At 40.3% G+C, this 17422-nt stretch overlaps 1 protein-coding gene across 2 annotated transcripts; it reads right to left on the reverse strand.

Annotated features, from left to right (window-relative positions):
* Window positions 1-1062: 1062 nt before the first annotated feature.
* On the reverse strand, window positions 1063-14490 carry LOC108235297 (V-type proton ATPase subunit S1-like protein). 2 transcript variants are annotated; one of them, XM_017415220.3, is made up of 7 exons: window positions 14285-14490; window positions 6691-6728; window positions 6063-6145; window positions 4032-4270; window positions 3739-3789; window positions 3350-3593; window positions 1063-2995 (listed from the first exon to the last, which is right to left on the reverse strand). In XM_017415220.3, exons 1-7 carry the CDS (start codon window positions 14416-14418, stop codon window positions 2759-2761), a joined length of 1026 nt encoding a protein of 341 aa, XP_017270709.1. In that variant the 5' UTR covers window positions 14419-14490; the 3' UTR covers window positions 1063-2758. The 2 variants fall into 2 exon arrangements, with proteins under 2 accessions (XP_017270709.1, XP_024861502.1); XM_025005734.2 differs by lacking the exons at window positions 6063-6145; window positions 6691-6728; window positions 14285-14490 and adding an exon at window positions 4930-5059.
* Window positions 14491-17422: the final 2932 nt, after the last annotated feature.

The raw sequence follows: 17422 nt of genomic DNA on the forward strand, positions 1-17422 counted from the left end.
CAACACTAATATTACATCAAAACACAATCACGTTCCATTATTTGGATCACGTTCATTGGATCAGAAGGTGGAATGCTCCCTCCGGATTAGCAATGAGTCTCTAACTCAAACAAAGAAGTTTAAATATCTGGGAGTCTTGTTCAAGAGTGATGGTAGGATGAAGCAGATCAGGGCCTCATCTGCAGTCATGCAGGTGCAAAGAAAGAGCTTCGTATTTCGGCCCAGCTCTCAATTTATTGGTTTATGTTTCATTTATGTTCCTCACCTATTGTCATGAGGCCTGTATCATGACTGAAAGAAGAAGATCCCGCATACCAGTGGCTGAAAAGAGTTTCCCTCTCAGGAATCTGTCATCCGGGGGGAGTTTAAAAGAGAGCCGCTGCTCTTTTGCATTGAAAGGAGTCAGTTGAGGTGAATCAGGCATCTGATCAGGATGCCTCCTGGGTGACTCGCTTTGAAGGTTTTCCAGGCACCTCCCACTGGTAGAAGACCCTGGGGCAGACCCAGAACTTGCTGGAGAGATTATATATTCACTCTGGTCTGGGAACACCTTGGGATCCCTCTGAAGGAGCTGGAGAGTGTCACTGGGGAGACATATTTCTGAATTTCCTTCCTGAACCTGTTGCCTCTGTGACCTGACAACGAATAAGCGTTAGAAGATGGATACATGGACTGAGAGAGAGATAAGACTGAAATTCTTGTTTAAAATTAGACATTCTTACAAATGTCTGCTCCTGATTGAGATGTTTTATAATGTCAACTGTTCCAGGTTGACAAAGACAATAACGTGTCTGCTCAGAGAAAGCTCTGACAAAATTCATTTGGAGCAAAAAAATAAATAAAAATATGATTATACAAATACAATGCCAGTGTGTATAGATAGCAACAAAGTGTTTGACACAAAAGCACAACAGACCTTTCCCTCAGAATATCATTTATTGTTCATTTTACATCAGTTAGTCCTGGGACAAACTGCCTCCAATCAATTCAAAGTTTTTGGATACATTTATGACCAAAGAACACATTTCACACTGCTACAGACTGACAGAACTGCCATATCGAATGTTAAGATATCTATTTACTGTCATGCTGAGTGTTTTTTTTTTTATCAGTAGTAATGACTTACTGATGCTGTTACTGCTGCTAGTGTGGCTTCTGGCATAATAATGGAGTTTATAGGTCCCGGTGGGTAAACAGCATTCCATAGTATCTTTTGTCTATGGTAAAAATTTGTACTGTAATTTACAGTTAAAGGAAACTGAACCTTACATTGTCTGGCCCAGCTTAAATAGAAAGAAGGTGTAACGTGTTAATCCTTGTAGAAAAAAATTGTATGCATTGATACGTTAACCAATCCCCATAGCACAATTGTTCCTATATTTATTAGTTGTGCAGTTACTGAAGATAGTTAACAGCTAGGATCAAAGAGATCTTTATATATTTACAGTTTTGTTATTTTGTTTATGAGATTTAGCATTTTCAACCTGTACCTAACAGTTTTTCATGATAACACTGAATATAAAAAAAAGACCTCCGCAGAGTGAAATGTCTGTACATGAATGTGTGATGGTTTTTGTTGTTTGTTTGTTTATTTTGTTTTGTTTTTTACATAGCTGTGATGGTTAGCGTTCATTTTCACATTGGCTCACTCTGTCTCTCACCATATGTTATGGCAACTCAGTTATATCTTTACTTTGGCAGTCAGTTCCAGTGGTCTAGATGGAAGACCTAATTCCTTCCACGTTCGAACGATTGACCCGAACAGGGTGTGGCATCTCAAAACTTCACTGCCATGCCCTTAGACGGGCCGTCGTATGCAGCATAGTTCCTCGGAAATAGTCTTTTACAGTCTGTTGTTAGTGCTTTTTGCTACTAACAAATGTTGTGCTAGTTTGTAGAATCCCCTTTGTCTGTTTGGTCTGTTGAAGGCCATTTCACAGTTAAGTTCCAAGCAGCAGTCCTGTTCAAGGGTGGGGTGAGAAAAGCCAGTGGCTCTGAAGGGCCAATTGTGTTGGTCCATTCACTCCAGGCAGATGTTAGACCAGTGGTTCCCAAAACTCCCCACTGCTTACGCTCTTAGGCTTTTCCGTCTTCTTTTACTTTGTGCCATATTTGATTTTTTTAAGCTGAAACTCAAGCAAGTAACTCTCCATATCCCTGTTAATAGGAATCTCTACTAGACCTGGCTATTATTATGACATGCAGCTAATAAGGCTATCTCAGCTATAAAATTGACTATTTGAAGTTTAAAATTCTTGCAGCATTGGTAGACAAAGTATACTCTAATGAAAGCTAGAAAGACAATGTCCATGATTGATGCTTGTAATATGACACTTGTAAGCCATGTGATACATACATTTAAGCTGGAGCGTCTGAGTTAGCTGTATTAGCTACACTTGTAAGCCTCTTGGTTGGATTGGACAAAAACCTGTAGATGTTGTTACCCTTCAGGACCCTGGACAGTCGCTGATCTTGGACATCAGGCAATGAGCCGTTTCTAGGAGAAGTTTGGACATCCAAAGGAGATGCAGGTCAATGAGGAAAGAAGAAAAAGTATCCAGCCACATGTTGTTTTTCTTAAAGTGGTTAAGACTTGAGATCATAAAATGTCACATGAACAGGCAAATGTGTCATTTTGTTGAATAAATTAAGTGGAGGATACTTTTTCAATCTTGTAGTCATTTGCCCTCTCTGGAGCCTTGCTTTTTTTCCTCTTTTTCCATTTTTTCTCAGTCATCCTCAGGCTCCTCGTTCTCCTTCACAGGCTGTTTTTGTCTGGTAACTCTGCCTCTGGACTACGGGGAAAGTAGACGGTGGCTTTGTGCTCCTCGTAGCGATCAATGTGCTTGAGATGTACCACCATGTGCAGGGCATAGGCTAGGACAAGGAGCAGGATTAAAGATGTCACCAAGCCCATCAGGATGGCTGGCGTCAAGAAAGTAGCACAGTCACTGGCCGACGCAAACTTGTCAGACTGCACATTGAAGGCCTGGATCTGAAAGAGCAAAGGGCGAGCGGAAAGATGAGATTAGGATGAGGTAAATAGGACAACTGGCTCTTACTGGGCTTACCAAGCACAGAGACACTGGACAGATGGACAAGTTGAGACATCCTAGCAGATGGCTAAATAGACAGCGTAAAGACAAATTGACCGACTGCCAAACAGACGGCAAACTGACTGACTGACCGTCGGCCAAACACATGACGCACAAAAGGAAATAACTGGCAGATATACAAGTGCATGCGCACATGTAGGAAAACGGGGGCAAACAATACAGCAACAGTGAGCATGCTGACATTAACATGGGAGTGACACAACAAAAGCTGTGCCCCTTGTGCGACAGTGTACCTGGAAATCTGTGAAAGTTATGTGCCAGTTAGCGGATGTGTCAGTGTGGGAGCTGGGCACTAGCAGGGTGTCATATTTGTGCAGGCTGCTGACGTGCTGGCAATGGTAGGATGAGGTGGCAGGAGCGTAGACCTCACTGGCGTTGAACGTAGCCTCCTGGGTCCAGTTGTACTGGATGTGAACGCTGTCTAACGTGAACCAGTTTTGACCCGCTGCTTCATAAAAAGTGTTGGACATCTGAAGCCTGGTGGAGTAGACAGTGCAGTTAGTTAGCCTGTCTAGGTACGCTTTTAATGTGTTCAAATTTGGTAGAAGGAGAATTTATGAGTTGATACCCATTTTTTAAAGATGTTTTAACCAGTAAAAGTATTTGATTTAGGCTTATTTACCTGATTACAAGACCTCGCAAGTCCTCCACATCACCAAACTTTAAGGAAAGTCTATGACAAAAGAAAACCAACATGTCAAAAATTTATCACACCTTAAAATGGAAAATAATGCTAGAATGGAATTAGGTATATCTTAATATCATTTTAGTTCTTTGGCTGGCAAGAAATAACTGAATTGTCAATATACTCTACTGTAAATGCATGAACTGTTGCACACCAGATTTGTCCATCGTATCACACAGTGTATGAGCATTCAAAAATTCCTTCAGCATAACTGGTTTGTTGGGACTTACGTAGCTTTATCCTTGGTGCAGATAGAGCCCTTGGTGTCCACAGGTGAGTTGGGACTGAAGACCTTCTCAGTCAGATCTATGAACGTGTGGTTCCTGTAGCGGATTGCCAGGCGTTTCGCCTTAAACAGAATGCAAGGCTTCCCATTGTAAGACACACTAAGTGGGCCATAGGGCCCCATCAGCGACTGGAGAAGCTTCCTTTTACTGAGAGCCATCCCAGACTGGTGCCATTTAAAAGGCTGCAAATGTATGAAGAAATGGTATTCAGTCAGAAAGAGGGAAGAAACTGCAATGATCTTGCATACATTGTTTGAGGTACAACAGTTTTGCATTCTTTGACTGCCATCTAGAGGACATCTAGGTTTGTCTCAATCAGGGACTTCTTCCTGACTTGCTTATTCCTCTTCAGGGTCAAAGGGAGGGATTTCTATTTACTAGCAGCAGACAGGACAACACAGACAACCAAGACAACCATGACAACCACAACACACTCACACAAATTGCCAATTAGCCTAACATGTATGTTTCTGGACTGAAGAAGGTAACAGGACAACCTGAAGAAAACCAATGCATGAAAAGGAAGAACATATCAGCTCCACCCAGAAAGGCGTGGATGAGCTGACTGATAACCTTGTTGTAATGCAACAGTGTTAACCACTACACCATCTGCACATTGTATGTAATTTGTGCAAAATGTTCATACCCTGAAGAAAGGTCATCATGCTATGCATCACAATCCAGGATATTACACAAGAGCCACAGAATGGCTACTTCAGATATTTTGTCTTAGTAATTGTTAGTGATAATAAGTTTCATATATAGATGATCAGAAATGTCAAATACTAACTCACGGTGCTGAAACACACACAGCTCAAAGCGGATAATGTCAATTGCTCACCAAAATTTGAGCAAGTTCCACATAAATGCTCACAGAATCTAATGGTATTAAAATAAAAGTTATCTCAGAAGACTGTGGGGCAGTGGTCTGCAATCTTAGTCCTCGAGGGCCACTATCCTGCATATTTTACTTGTTTCTCTGCTCCAACACACCTGATTTGAATCAGTGGGTGATTAACAGGCTTCTGCAGAACATGAAGAGGTCCTTTAACCACTGAATCAGGTGTGTTGGAGCAGGAAAACAAGTAACACATGCAGGATAGTGGCCCTCGAAGACCAGCATTGGACACCCCTGCCATGGGGGACTGTGTTCATGGTATTCTACAGTACACATTGGTATGTGGATATGAATACCTTCCTACTCTTGTTTTATCCTCCTATATATGCAGTAAGTTTGCTTAGTTGCACATCCCAGAGTACCTCAATCACCTTCATGCTGTGATATTTAATTTCAAAGATCATTTTAGGAAAACAGATTCAGCTGTCTTTTCAGCTCGCCCGCATGTGTGATCATAAAATGTCAGCAGTGTGTAAAGTTCAGTGTTTCAGCCACCCCTTGAATCTCAAATGAGGAGAGAGCAGTATGTGGAGAGCAGGAGCTTTCTGAATTTGCGTATAATGGTGTGTAGTGGCTGAGTTGCTCTGATGGTAGAGATTGCATTAGAGGGCAGAGAAAGAATGCATCCTGTAGTTTTTCAAATCATTTACTCAAAGTCTACATTCACTGAAAGGTATTAAGTTGCTTCACATGTTAACGTTTATTCATAATCGCTGTTACAATGTGATAATTTTTCAGTACAAAATATCCAAAGAACACTTAGATTCTATGGTAACATTACAAATACACAATTCAGTAGTTTTAAAAAAACATAAATTAAAAGTATTTAAAACTAAAATAAAAGCCTGTAAGCCCCAGCTAATAAACCATTTTCTAGGATTTTATTGAATTTTCAGTCCTGTGTGTGGGCGGTAATGATGTTTTTACCTCTGGTGAATATGAGACCAACATTATTCCTTCGTCCAAGGTCATGCAGTGTGGCTGAGTGAGCATGCTCGGGCTTTGCTTGTGTGTTTCAGAGCATGTGCATTTGTATGTGCTGGAGCTAGGGAGGGAAGAACATCGAGGCTGTATACCTGCAGTATTCTCCTGAGTGGGTTTTCATCCTCAGGCGTCAAAAAGACCTCTTCGCTTTCTAAGCCGTACTCTCCATCTTGACCTGAAAATGCAAACACACCACCTCATTAGTACAGATTAGATCAACATATATGTTAAGCCAGTTGACATAGTGTAATGCAGATTACAATAAAATATCAGGGAGGTTCGGGCGATTTCAAAGAACAAAGAGAACCTGCATGCACCTTAGTACTCAGGCTCATATCTATTTCCAGTAGTTTGCGTCATTGCACTGACTCATCAGCAGTTTTTTGGTTTTTTTAACTTCAAAATAACAGTGTTTCAGTGTTTACAAATACAGCCCATCTTGTTCTTTTTTTTTCTATCACACAACTTAAACATATTCTCATTCTTCTCCTTTTGTGACAAAGTGTGCAAATATAGCCAGACAGTATGCCACTGAGGCGCTCGAGTTACAAATGAGCCAGACCTAAAAAAGAAAATCTGATTAAATTGCTATTTAGCAGAGATGTTTCCAGATTTAAGAAGAAAAGGCCTTGGTCAGATCTCTCCAATACATCAGTGTCAAAATTACTGTGGTGAGCTAGATGAAATCAGACCTGGTGCCACAATAGATTTGTTACTTACTTGATGAAACTCTTGTGGCTTGATGGGGGTTCTCTTTGCTGTGGAAAAACAGAAAACAGGAGGTGTTACCATGATAAGATGCAAGTAAAGGCTTTTTCTGAAAAAGTCTGCACAGTGTGCACAGGAAACTTGATTCTGGATTGGAAAGTTTACAGTTAATCAAAACACACAGGGACCAAAAACGTCTATGAAATATATCTGACTCAGTGTCTTTTATATTATGGTTTATCCTCTCTGTTTATGTTTTTAAAGATTATTATACGCAATATTGCAAAGTGTTGCAGTTGTCAGCACCACTTCCTGTGGACACAAACCTGCCAGCACATTACAAAATAAAAGTGAAAAATCTATTGCGTACAGTACACATTGTGTACTGTATTTGCTATTTGGGCAGTGTTTAAAAAATGTATAACTTGAGAGCATACTAAAACATGTAGATGTTGCAGTCTATAAGTTATGTATAAAAATAATGGTAAAATGAGTGTGGCCGGTTAAACAAACTGAATCACAAAAATGCTGTTACTAACAGTAATTAAAAAAGACTAGAAAAGGATTAGGGCTCTCTAAGTATTATAGAATTACTATAAAGATTGTTGTCTTTCAGGAAAGTAGAAAATGTGAAAAACTGAGATTACTTCTAATCTAATCAGGTCTCAGTGTTTAGACGTAGATTGTTTGGACTGTCTAGCATCTAATTACTATTAGAAAATAATAAAATAAGTCTCTATTTTTTTCTCTTAACAAGAACAATAAAATAAATGGTAAGAACAGGAAAAAGACAGCTGATTTAAAACTTAGGGTTTTATAAAGACTTTGACTCATTAAAGCTTGTTTTAAGATTTAGCAGCAGTGTGAAAATTAACTGATGACCACAAGAGAAGGCCATAAGAACAGCATTGAACTTTCTACATTGTTACAAACTTCTGAATAGTTGTTTCTTTCTCACTTTGTGTTGAAATGTAAAAAGAAATGACAGAAGTTATGTGTAATAATAACTTTGCTGCTTTATGACAGATTGGCAGAAAAGCTCTTTAAACCTCGTGTTCAAAACAATGTGAATTTCCCTGCTTAGGGGTGAACAAAGATTTATGGTATTTTAATTCTGTTTTATTCTCTTCTATTCTATTATATATTTGACTGCAGAAAACCTTCAGAAAGATTCATCAGATTCTGAATTATTGATGCACAGTTCTACTGTGGAGCCACATGTGTACGAATGCAACTTCATGATGGATCAGAAGAACATCTGTTCTTCATCTTCACAACAAAAATTGATGCTAAAAGTTTGCAAATGAACAACAGTAAATAAGCTTGGTGTCTCATGGACTCCTGAAGTTTAAATAGAAATTTCTGGCCTCACTGAGTATTATTTTAACAAAATAAAAAGCACACATTTTATGTGAATGACATAAATGAATGACAATATTACCTCTTCATCCATTTAAGCTCAGGGGTGCATTAATTATGTTTTCTTGTTGTCTCACAAATACCAAATCAAGAAATGTCTAAAGGAAGACACTGTAAATTCAGTCTAAGTCCAGATCTAGGTTTGACCAGAGGTCCAGAATCATTGACCCAAATTTGCCAGTGTCCAAACAATTTAAGTCCAAGTCTAATCAAAATCTATAGCCTTTTTGGGACATAATTTACAAATTAAGTCAAATTGTTTGTGCATGTTTACTTCAGTCTTTGTTTACTCTGACTTTCAATAATGGCTGCACTTTGACCAGGGACTGACCTGAATCATGCACATACGACAGAGAACAACCCGTTACCTTGTCGTTCACATGTTTGTCTCAACTGTCCTGCTCTATGTCTAAGACTAAACCACAGGTAGCGTGGACTTCTTAGGACTAATCCTAATCCCTCTTTAATTGTCTAATCACAAACATATTGTGCCAACGTGCTTACTGGGCAGCACTGACATTGGCCATTTGGGCTTTTTGTGGTGGTCCATTCAATGCTCTGATCAAATCGTCTGTCCTGAACTGACCTTTGTGATCATCTGGGCTGGCTTCCTAATCTCAAACACAATAGCCAGTTATAATGAGCTTGTGAAAGGTAAACCCTAAGACCTGTGGGAGAAGGAATGACAATTGTCTGTCTGTTGTGTCACCAGGAATCAGCTCTGTCTGGTTTTTTTTTTTTTTTTGGTTTTGACAAACAGTTTTATGAATTCCAGGAACCAAACTAAGCAGTAAAGAGCTGTTTCTTTCATATTGGAATGGTGTGTTTTTAGAAAGTAGCCTGAAAAAGACTGTCTACATATTAGTTAATGGTTCCTATAACTGTTGTTCAGGACTTAGCACATAAAGTTTCTCTGAAATGGTAAACCAAGACTGTGTTATGATGGTCAACAATGCTAACTTAGCTCCATCCATTTCATTTTTTTATTATTCAGAAATTACCTGATCTAAATTTACAGCAGAACTGTCTGATTTTGTGCTGATAACCCTGGAAGTTGCAATTTGAAAGTAGGCTGCCAGAGCATGACAGTACTTGCAGCCTGGAGCAGTTATCCACCCGTATGCTGCAGTTTCCATCTGGGCAATATTATGCTGTTTAGTGCCAGATGGATTAGGATTAGTGGTAAGAACAGGCCAGGTCCATTTTAGTCCAAATATGGAGAGACATTGGCCCTGGGACAAGGTGAACAGATTAAAGCATGATGTCAGAACCAGCAACAGTCTGGACTGTTTGAGTGCTAAGTACTGAATCTCTGCTGACCTCTGAAACACAATGGAAGCATCTCACTTCTATTCACTTTAGGCCTTTTATATGCTCAACATTTTGACTATGTCTAAGCTTACGCCATTTCTTTTTTTTTTACATTCAGTTATGGCTGTTTATATAAAAGGCAGCTCTTTGTGTACATCAAAACCTGTTTGAAAAAAAGCTGATGTCTTTATACATTGAATTAAACTCACAAAAAGACAACATCATAAGTTGTTCTTTCATTGCATGATCCCACATGACATGTCTATGAAAGCGATCAGATGGCCCTTTACAGGAAATCAATGATTAGAAGTAAGCCTAAGCCCATTTGCGCAGCTAACAATGGCTGCGTGATGACATCAGAAGAATGTGAACGAGCAAGTGATCAGCTGGAAGGTACCGTCATGCCATTTCCTGCAAATAGCCTCTCCAGCCCACATTCCAGAGTGTATGTGCCAAGTTCAACGTCAGCATCATGATCGGCTAAACGCAAGAGTGCCTGTCTGTGTCTATGTTCCCATGAACACATGCTAATCCACATGTGTGGTGTGTGTGTGTGTATATATATCCCAAAGCTCTCTATGCATAATATGCTGTTCAAGGAGTAACAATATAAGAGTTTATTTATATAGTAAATGCAAATATTTGTATTTTTGAGTCTGGATGCTGGGTAAGCATAGATATTTAAAAGAGCTGCCAAGTTCAGTAAACCTTTGGCAGCTAGTGGGTGTGACTGAAACCTCAGCTGCGAGGTGGATACTTGGACACTACGCACTCCCTCCAGCACTGATATGTGAGACATTAGAGTCGCACAAAGGTTTTGAAAACTCCGTAGCTGCTTTCTAGGTTTCATATCGGACACAAACATTTGGTCACAACAGTGAATGACAGATTCACAAACTGAAACAATCACGAGGGAATAAGCACTTCTTCTTGTGCACCTGCAGGGGCCTCAGCTGGCTGTTGGCGACCTCAGGAGAGTGTGAGTATATGAGTGATAACCAAAGCCCGGCCATTTGTTCCTGTGGCAGTTTCGCGAGGTCAGCAAGCCAACGCTGTTGCAGCCTCATCATTGGTTCAGCCTGTCACACAGAGCTTGGGTGCTGAGCAGGCCCTTTACATAATCAAAGCTGGAGCCACTCCTTGGCTCACCTCCCTTCCGCCACATATACCCACTGATATGTGTGCACGCAACTGAGCAAACATAGCAAATATGCGTAGGGTACCAGAATTAAATGAAACTTCAGACAGCAGGCTGATACCAATGATAGTACCGGGGTGATGATGTTATTACTGCAGTTATTTATAAATGCTTGGTTTTAAATATTAACAACAGTGCTTCTATTGGTATCGCAATCAATACATTCATACAACGCTGGACGTCCTTCTTAAAGCAGATGTAAAGCTGATCCCTTATTTGAGCCTCGGTTGTGCACGGCTGAGCAGAGAAAGGTGTGGTGCCTGCTCCCAGAACTTGTAAACAAGTCCTGTCTGCCTCTGTAACAAAGAGCGCTGAGCCACTGCATTCAGTCACTCAGTGTACTAGAATCCATCACAACTCCTACATCCTACAGCAGGGGGTGCTTAGGACAAATTTAATCCTCTATGGAAGATAGTTGTCATTTCACAGTAGATTACCCTTATTGTAGATTTTAGGTTGTCTCAGTGTGTATCAGTTGTACATTTGTCTGATGTTGTTGTACTCCTATTTCCTTGTTATGTCTGCATGAAATTCTAAACCCAACTTTGACAATACTTTTTGAGAATACATGAATTTAGCTTAGTTGTGTTGATCTGCATTTAGCATCACTCTTGAATAATGTGTGATACATACTTTAATTTAATTATTTGCTGAATAAGTGACTGTGCTTCTGATATGACTGGACAGCTTGGTATAATCCCACACAGCACAGGTGCTGTCCTATTGATAGATTTTTGTACAGATTAAGATTTAACTGTATACTGAGAAACCAGTCTGTGCCTTGCTGCCAATTTCAGTGTAGCCTTGATTGTCAAATTAGACCTCAGGTCAAGAGCTCGACTTTTAAATCTTCCTACACAGTAGAGATAAAAGGGTTAAGATTAGGGCACCTTAGCCAGGAGCTTTACATTACAGCCATACCCAGACAGTGAGTTGCACATATTATAACTCACATACATGTGTTTTTGACTTGATCTTTACATTATTAGATCAATTTAACAATGTGTCACTCAAAAATAAAGTTGCTTCAAAGAAAAGTAATGCTTAGAATAAACTGTTAGTCTTTAAACCCTTTGGTCCTTCTTAAAATAACTATCACTGGTCAGTTATCTAAAAGACAGAACAAGATCTGATACCACAACCCTTTTTGTTTTGCCTTGAGTTCAGATTGTCAATAATCAAATAAATCTGTGCTTATTATCACAACTGAATCAGAATATTGAGTTTCACAGCTTTATATCTTTGATATTTCAAGTTTCACAGGATTTTCTTTCTGAAACAGACATATTTCAACTTAGAAAATATGCAGACAGGGCTAAAAAAAAACTGCTGGTCTTATAACCTTTTTAGGTTTCTTTAAATAGAGCTCAATGATTGATCTCCCTCTTTAAATCCCATGCCTTGACCTGAAATCTGTGCCTCTGTTTGACACAGTTTAACCTTTTTAAAATGCATTTAGGTACTACTTGTTGACTGTGTAATGTGTCAAATGAAACTGCGGCCAAATAAACTTTGACACATCTGCTGAACCAATACAAAGACGTACGCAGGAGGGAGTGGACCAAAGTGCTTTTTGCTTCTCATGCGATCGTTTCAAACTCCATTACATTTTGGAGAATGAATGAGGCTGTGTTCACATGCAGTTGGATTTCATTTCATTAACTTGTCAGTTTGAATGCATTCTGAGTTTGTTGCAGCACATTGAAGAATTGGGTCAGATCTAAGTGACTTTAATTGTTTTTGAGGTTTAGTGGGGCAGTTTAACTTCACTCCGATTTTCACTGATAATTAAATGAAATTAGGTGTAATTAAAATGCGCGACTCGCTTCCTTGAAGTAAAATGTTGCCGTTGATGGGGTCTGTCTGGATGCGTGACGAAGTAGTTTCTAAAATTGCAGCTTAGTCTCTTGGTCTCTAATCTGTACCCATTTATGAAACCTCTTTCATCTTCCTTGGAAACATGTTATCCTTAAAATGCTTTATAAATGCTGTACCTGTGGTTTTAAAGTCACTACATACTATGTCCTTAGTTTTTTATTTTTATTTTAATCCATCCTGACTTGATGCTAAAATTTATTTTAATGAAATGCGAGCTTTGAATCATCATTTGTACAACAGATAACAGTAATCGTATTTATAGCAATGAACATAAGAGTGATACTGATCATTTATATAAAAGCTGAAGGTTTCACCTCTTATTCAATACAAGCTAATAAAAACTTTAAATAGTCAAGATTTCCAAAAATATCTAAGAGTCCTAACTGGCAAAATGTACTGCAGAGATATTTCTGAAATGCACCATCCTGCAGAGTAAATACTTACTTGACGATGATGTCACTGAACCACACAGAACTACTACAGAAAATGTCTCTGCTGACTGTTTTCTTCCTGCGAGTTTCCTGCCGCTCTGTGAGCCCTTTCAGCTGTGGAAGCCTCGAACTTACTGCAGTTTTTTAGATTTCCAACAGATATTCAGCTCCCTTCGAGGCGTCTGATATATTGAAGGCATAAAAAGTTGTTGTTGTTATATAACAACATCTTTGTGTGAGTCAGAGCTGAGATCGGAGTGTTGACCTATGACTGGAACTGTTAGATACAGTGTTTGATCTGGGAAATAGGCTAAAAACAAGCAGAGAAATGAATTTTGTTTCTCTTTGTCAGGGGGAAATGTGGTCAGAAGTTGAAAGAGAAATCGGTGAACTTTTCCCCAACTGAAATTAAGCTGAATGAAAGGTCTGAATGTTTAATTCAAGCTACTGGTGACCCAGAAATGTAAATGTGTGACTGTGTTAGAAATAAGAGGATCACAGAAGTGTCCATACATTTCCTTGAAATTGTAAGTTCTAGCAAAGAATAAGGAGTGTTCAGTCGGACACTGCAGCATAACATGGATTAGAAGCGCGCATGCATGGAGGATTGTGTGAGCCATCCTGCGTGGCATAGTTTCAAGAGCCTTACATGTCTTTGGCACAGTTTGACAGAGTTCTTTGCTGTGATGTCTCTGCAGGAACTTGGTGCTAAAGGCCTTGGCTGTCTGCTCAGCGCTGTTCCTGGGACACAGCTGTGTTCCTTGAATCTTATTTGTCCACATTTGACCTGCAAGTCTGCATGTGCTCTATGGTGACATGGCCGGCTAGGATTCCGTTCTAATGGCTGCATCAGTAAACAGACCCCAGCAGATGCGTCTTCTTCTCCTCCCCACAATCTCCCACACTTATTTATCATTCCTCGCTGCTGCTCCCCTTTTCTTCCCCCTTCTCTCCTTCCCTTCCTCTGTACAGCTCTCCTGCAGGCCCGCTGCTCCAGCCCTATTTAGCTCCTTATTGCCAGACCAGCACTACTGTAGAGACAACGGCCCCATCTGTGATCGATGAACAGCGTCTGATGCGGTCCCCCTGTACTGAGACAAACAAAGCCTTGAAGCTTGGCCCTCTCTGACACAGCAGCGCTGCTTGAATTCAAAATCTGAGATAGACCCCAAGGTGAGCTGTAAGGGAAGAAAGGGTGGCAGAGGAGAGAAAGACAGCCCCCACCCTCGTACCCCCCTTAGAGAATACAAACACATCAGCATCCCAGCATCCCTGCGCGCATCTCCCTGTACCCCTCCCCCCTCATCCCCCTCCTTCTCTCTTCCCTGCACCCCTCCACTGTTCACAGTCATACAGAGGATGGACTTACCTTCTGTCCAGGATCACAGGCACTTCGTCATAGATGAGTCCCGGCTGATAGTCGTCGTCAGAGAAGGAGAGCCCAGGCCGGCTGAGAGCGGACAGCAAAGCGAGCGAGCAGAGGAGGAATGCGTGTGCAGCCATTGAGACAATGAGAGGAGACTGCCGCTGGTTGAGCACCGCTTCATAATCTGCTCTCCTAGCAGTGCCTGAATCCCAGCTCTTCTGACTAGCAGCCGCCGTGGCCAATCAGCAGCCGGCAAAGCCGACGAGCGTGCGTCACCATCCCCACCACCTCTAGACTTCTCCCTCTCCTCCCCNCCCCACCCCCCTTCTCTGTTATCCTGCTCACCCTCCCACATCCACTCCTGTCTGTGCCGCTCTCTGTGCTCTCCTCTTCTCTTTCATAGCTGCAGGCGAGCCTCAAGTATGGGCATCAAAAATCATTAAAAATCTCATCATACCTGCACTGTCCACAACAAAAGCTACACTTAAATGGCTGCACATGTGCAAACAGCCTAGACACCCAGAGCAGGCGTTTTCAACAAACGTGCACTCATACCTCTGTGGAAAATCACCTGGTGATGTCAAGGTCAGGTTCAGTGGGAGAGGATGTTTGTGAGAGACATGTCTTTAGGTGGCCAGAAAAAAAAACAGAGCAATGACTGCATGACCTAGATCTCCACAGTGCTGCCACAGTAGCAGAATTAATTCACTTGATGTGTTGTTGTGAGCACTGAAAAGGGCCCACGGCTGAGGAAATTGTCCACTGAGGCTGCAAATATGGATGACAGCTGAGCAGGCGGAGGATAAGATGAGAACGAGGGTCCAACGCTTACGACCCTGACAGATGATCCTGCTTCCTCCTCATTGTTTGGGCTCAGGATTTTTGAGTTTGTCCTAATATCTGTTATTTCCATATCCGATGACGTGATGATTTTCAGAGCAGAGCGTGAAGAGAGCTTATATAACTAAATGTTGTGACCTACTATCATGGGAGGTTTTCACATGAATGTGTGGTAACGGGTTACGCTGAAAGAGTGACTGCAGTGCAAAACTGCAGCTAACTTATAATCCCCTGTTGATTTTTACCAGGAAGCAGGCATTCAATCTGATGCCTCCCTCTAGAATTAAACCTCTGTCATGACATAATAGACAATAAGATTTTGTCTGTCGATATAAAACAGAGAGATTAATGATTAGTACAAAATGTTGTTTTTTTTTTTCATTTGTAACCCTTCATCTTAATTTACAACATTTAATATTGTACCTTACAGGTGTTTCCTATTGAATCCTCTTGGATTTTTTAAAAGGTAATAATAAGGAATAACCATAAGCATTCAAAAGAAAAAAAAGTAAAATAGGGTCAAAAGTAGTTAAGAAAGAGCACAGTCTGAGAGTCTAAAAACTACAGATTTCAGTGAAGACATGCAGAAAATATTATAGCAAATTTCTGCTTTTTTTTTCTTATAACTATTGAACAAAAATAAGGACAAGGGCTTAAAAAAAACTGCTGAAAAAAGATGCTTGTTTTTGATACATTATATATATATATATATATATATATATAGAGAGAGAGAGAGAGAGAGAGTTAAAAACATAATATTCAAAGGAGATAAGTGAATAAATGAACTACTGTTATTATGCTCAGGGGTCAGAATTTAGATATTTGAAGTTATAAACTAAAAAATTCAGAAAAAACAACGCAGGAAATCAGTTTGTTGACACAAAATGACACAGTAACTAATACTTATATAATTTGCAATGAATGAGTAATTTTGTATCTTGTGCTGTTTGTGGTAACCAATCAGAATTACAATCATTTTCTACTTTTAGGCGCGCATTCTTCTGCAGCCCTTGTGGGATGTGATTCAGCGTGCACTAGTTTGTGAAAGTGTCATGTGAGTTTGTGCTGAGGCTACGGTATTGTTGTGTGTGAAAGAGGTCAGAGCTAACAGGAGGTGACTAAAGGCTGTCTCAGCCCGCTACATTACGTCTGCTCACCACGGTCACTTCAGCAGGCCAGTGTGTCAGTCCACTGGAACGAAGGCGCAAACTGCTAGCATCACCAAAAACATACATACAATATATGTCATGCTAACACTGGTGTTTTCTTTGTGGCACACTGTGATGAAAGCAGAAACATCAATTAAGTGTAGAATTTATACAGACACTAGACCAACTACTTTATTTTGGCTGTCATAGCAACAACAAAGCACACTCTTCTGAGAGGAAAATAAAAGAGACTGGGAATACCCAAATTATATTTTTATTTCTTCAAACCAGAGTTTAATGACGAGGCCTTCAAAAGGAAGCAGAGATCTTTATTCAATTTTGAGGAAACGGGTACAAGGCTTACAGCTGTTCTCCAAAGACACAAGCCAACATCTGAGGACCTGTTTCGACCTGGAAGTTGTATCAGAGATAGAACAATTTGACCTCAGCCAAGTTCAGCCTCTTCGTGGTGTTCCTAAATGATACCACACCCTGAATCCAAGAACCTGAAGCTATACAAATACTTCAAGCACATTTTGAATCAAATAAGCCAGAATGTAATATTTATATTTTGGCTGCTCAGAAAACTAGACATTATCAGTATGCTCCCTTTTCAGGTATTTCTACACTGCCACCATCCTTACTTTCACCTTGATGTCTATTGTAGCTGTTGTTAAACATGTTTGCATCAATCTTATTACTGAGTCGGTTCAGTAAATTCATATAAAGTGGAGGATATTGTGAAAAAATCCTGCCATTCAGGGAAGAGACAAATATAAGAAAAAGAAATTCAGGGTTATGTGATACAACCGTACTACATCAACAACGCATACCGTATGTGCTTGAAAGCTTGTAATAATCCCATTTTGTTGAGAAGTTCATGTCTGTTATTCACCTCTTCATTCAGTCCTGAGGTTGCCGCTTGTGCTGCCGCTGGGATGACGTAAGCTGCGACGTGCCCTGCTGGTCCACCTATTTCATAAGTTTTGTTTTGCCCTCTCTCGGTGACTCATACAGCGTTTTAGATTATGAAACAGATCGAACCGAGAGCCAGGGGGGTTACCGTCTATTTATAGGGAAGAGCTCATATCCAAGTTTTTAATCCAGCTCTTTATGCCCACATGGGCTCGCAATACACAGCGTGATGTAACGT

Source organism: Kryptolebias marmoratus, linkage group LG8, assembly GCF_001649575.2.
Source record: "Kryptolebias marmoratus isolate JLee-2015 linkage group LG8, ASM164957v2, whole genome shotgun sequence".
NCBI classification, from domain to species: domain Eukaryota; kingdom Metazoa; phylum Chordata; class Actinopteri; order Cyprinodontiformes; family Rivulidae; genus Kryptolebias; species Kryptolebias marmoratus.

Bases quoted from the DNA above. Each gene is read 5' to 3' on its own strand.
- LOC108235297 (XM_017415220.3), bottom strand. From the start codon at position 14,418: ATGGCTGCACACGCATTCCTCCTCTGCTCGCTCGCTTTGCTGTCCGCT. The intron at 4,271-6,062 runs GTATACAGCCTC...ATACATTTGCAG, and splicing joins CACTCAGGAGAATACTGCAG to CCTTTTAAATGGCACCAGTC. The intron at 2,996-3,349 runs GTACACTGTCGC...TTGCTCTTTCAG, and splicing joins TAACTTTCACAGATTTCCAG to ATCCAGGCCTTCAATGTGCA.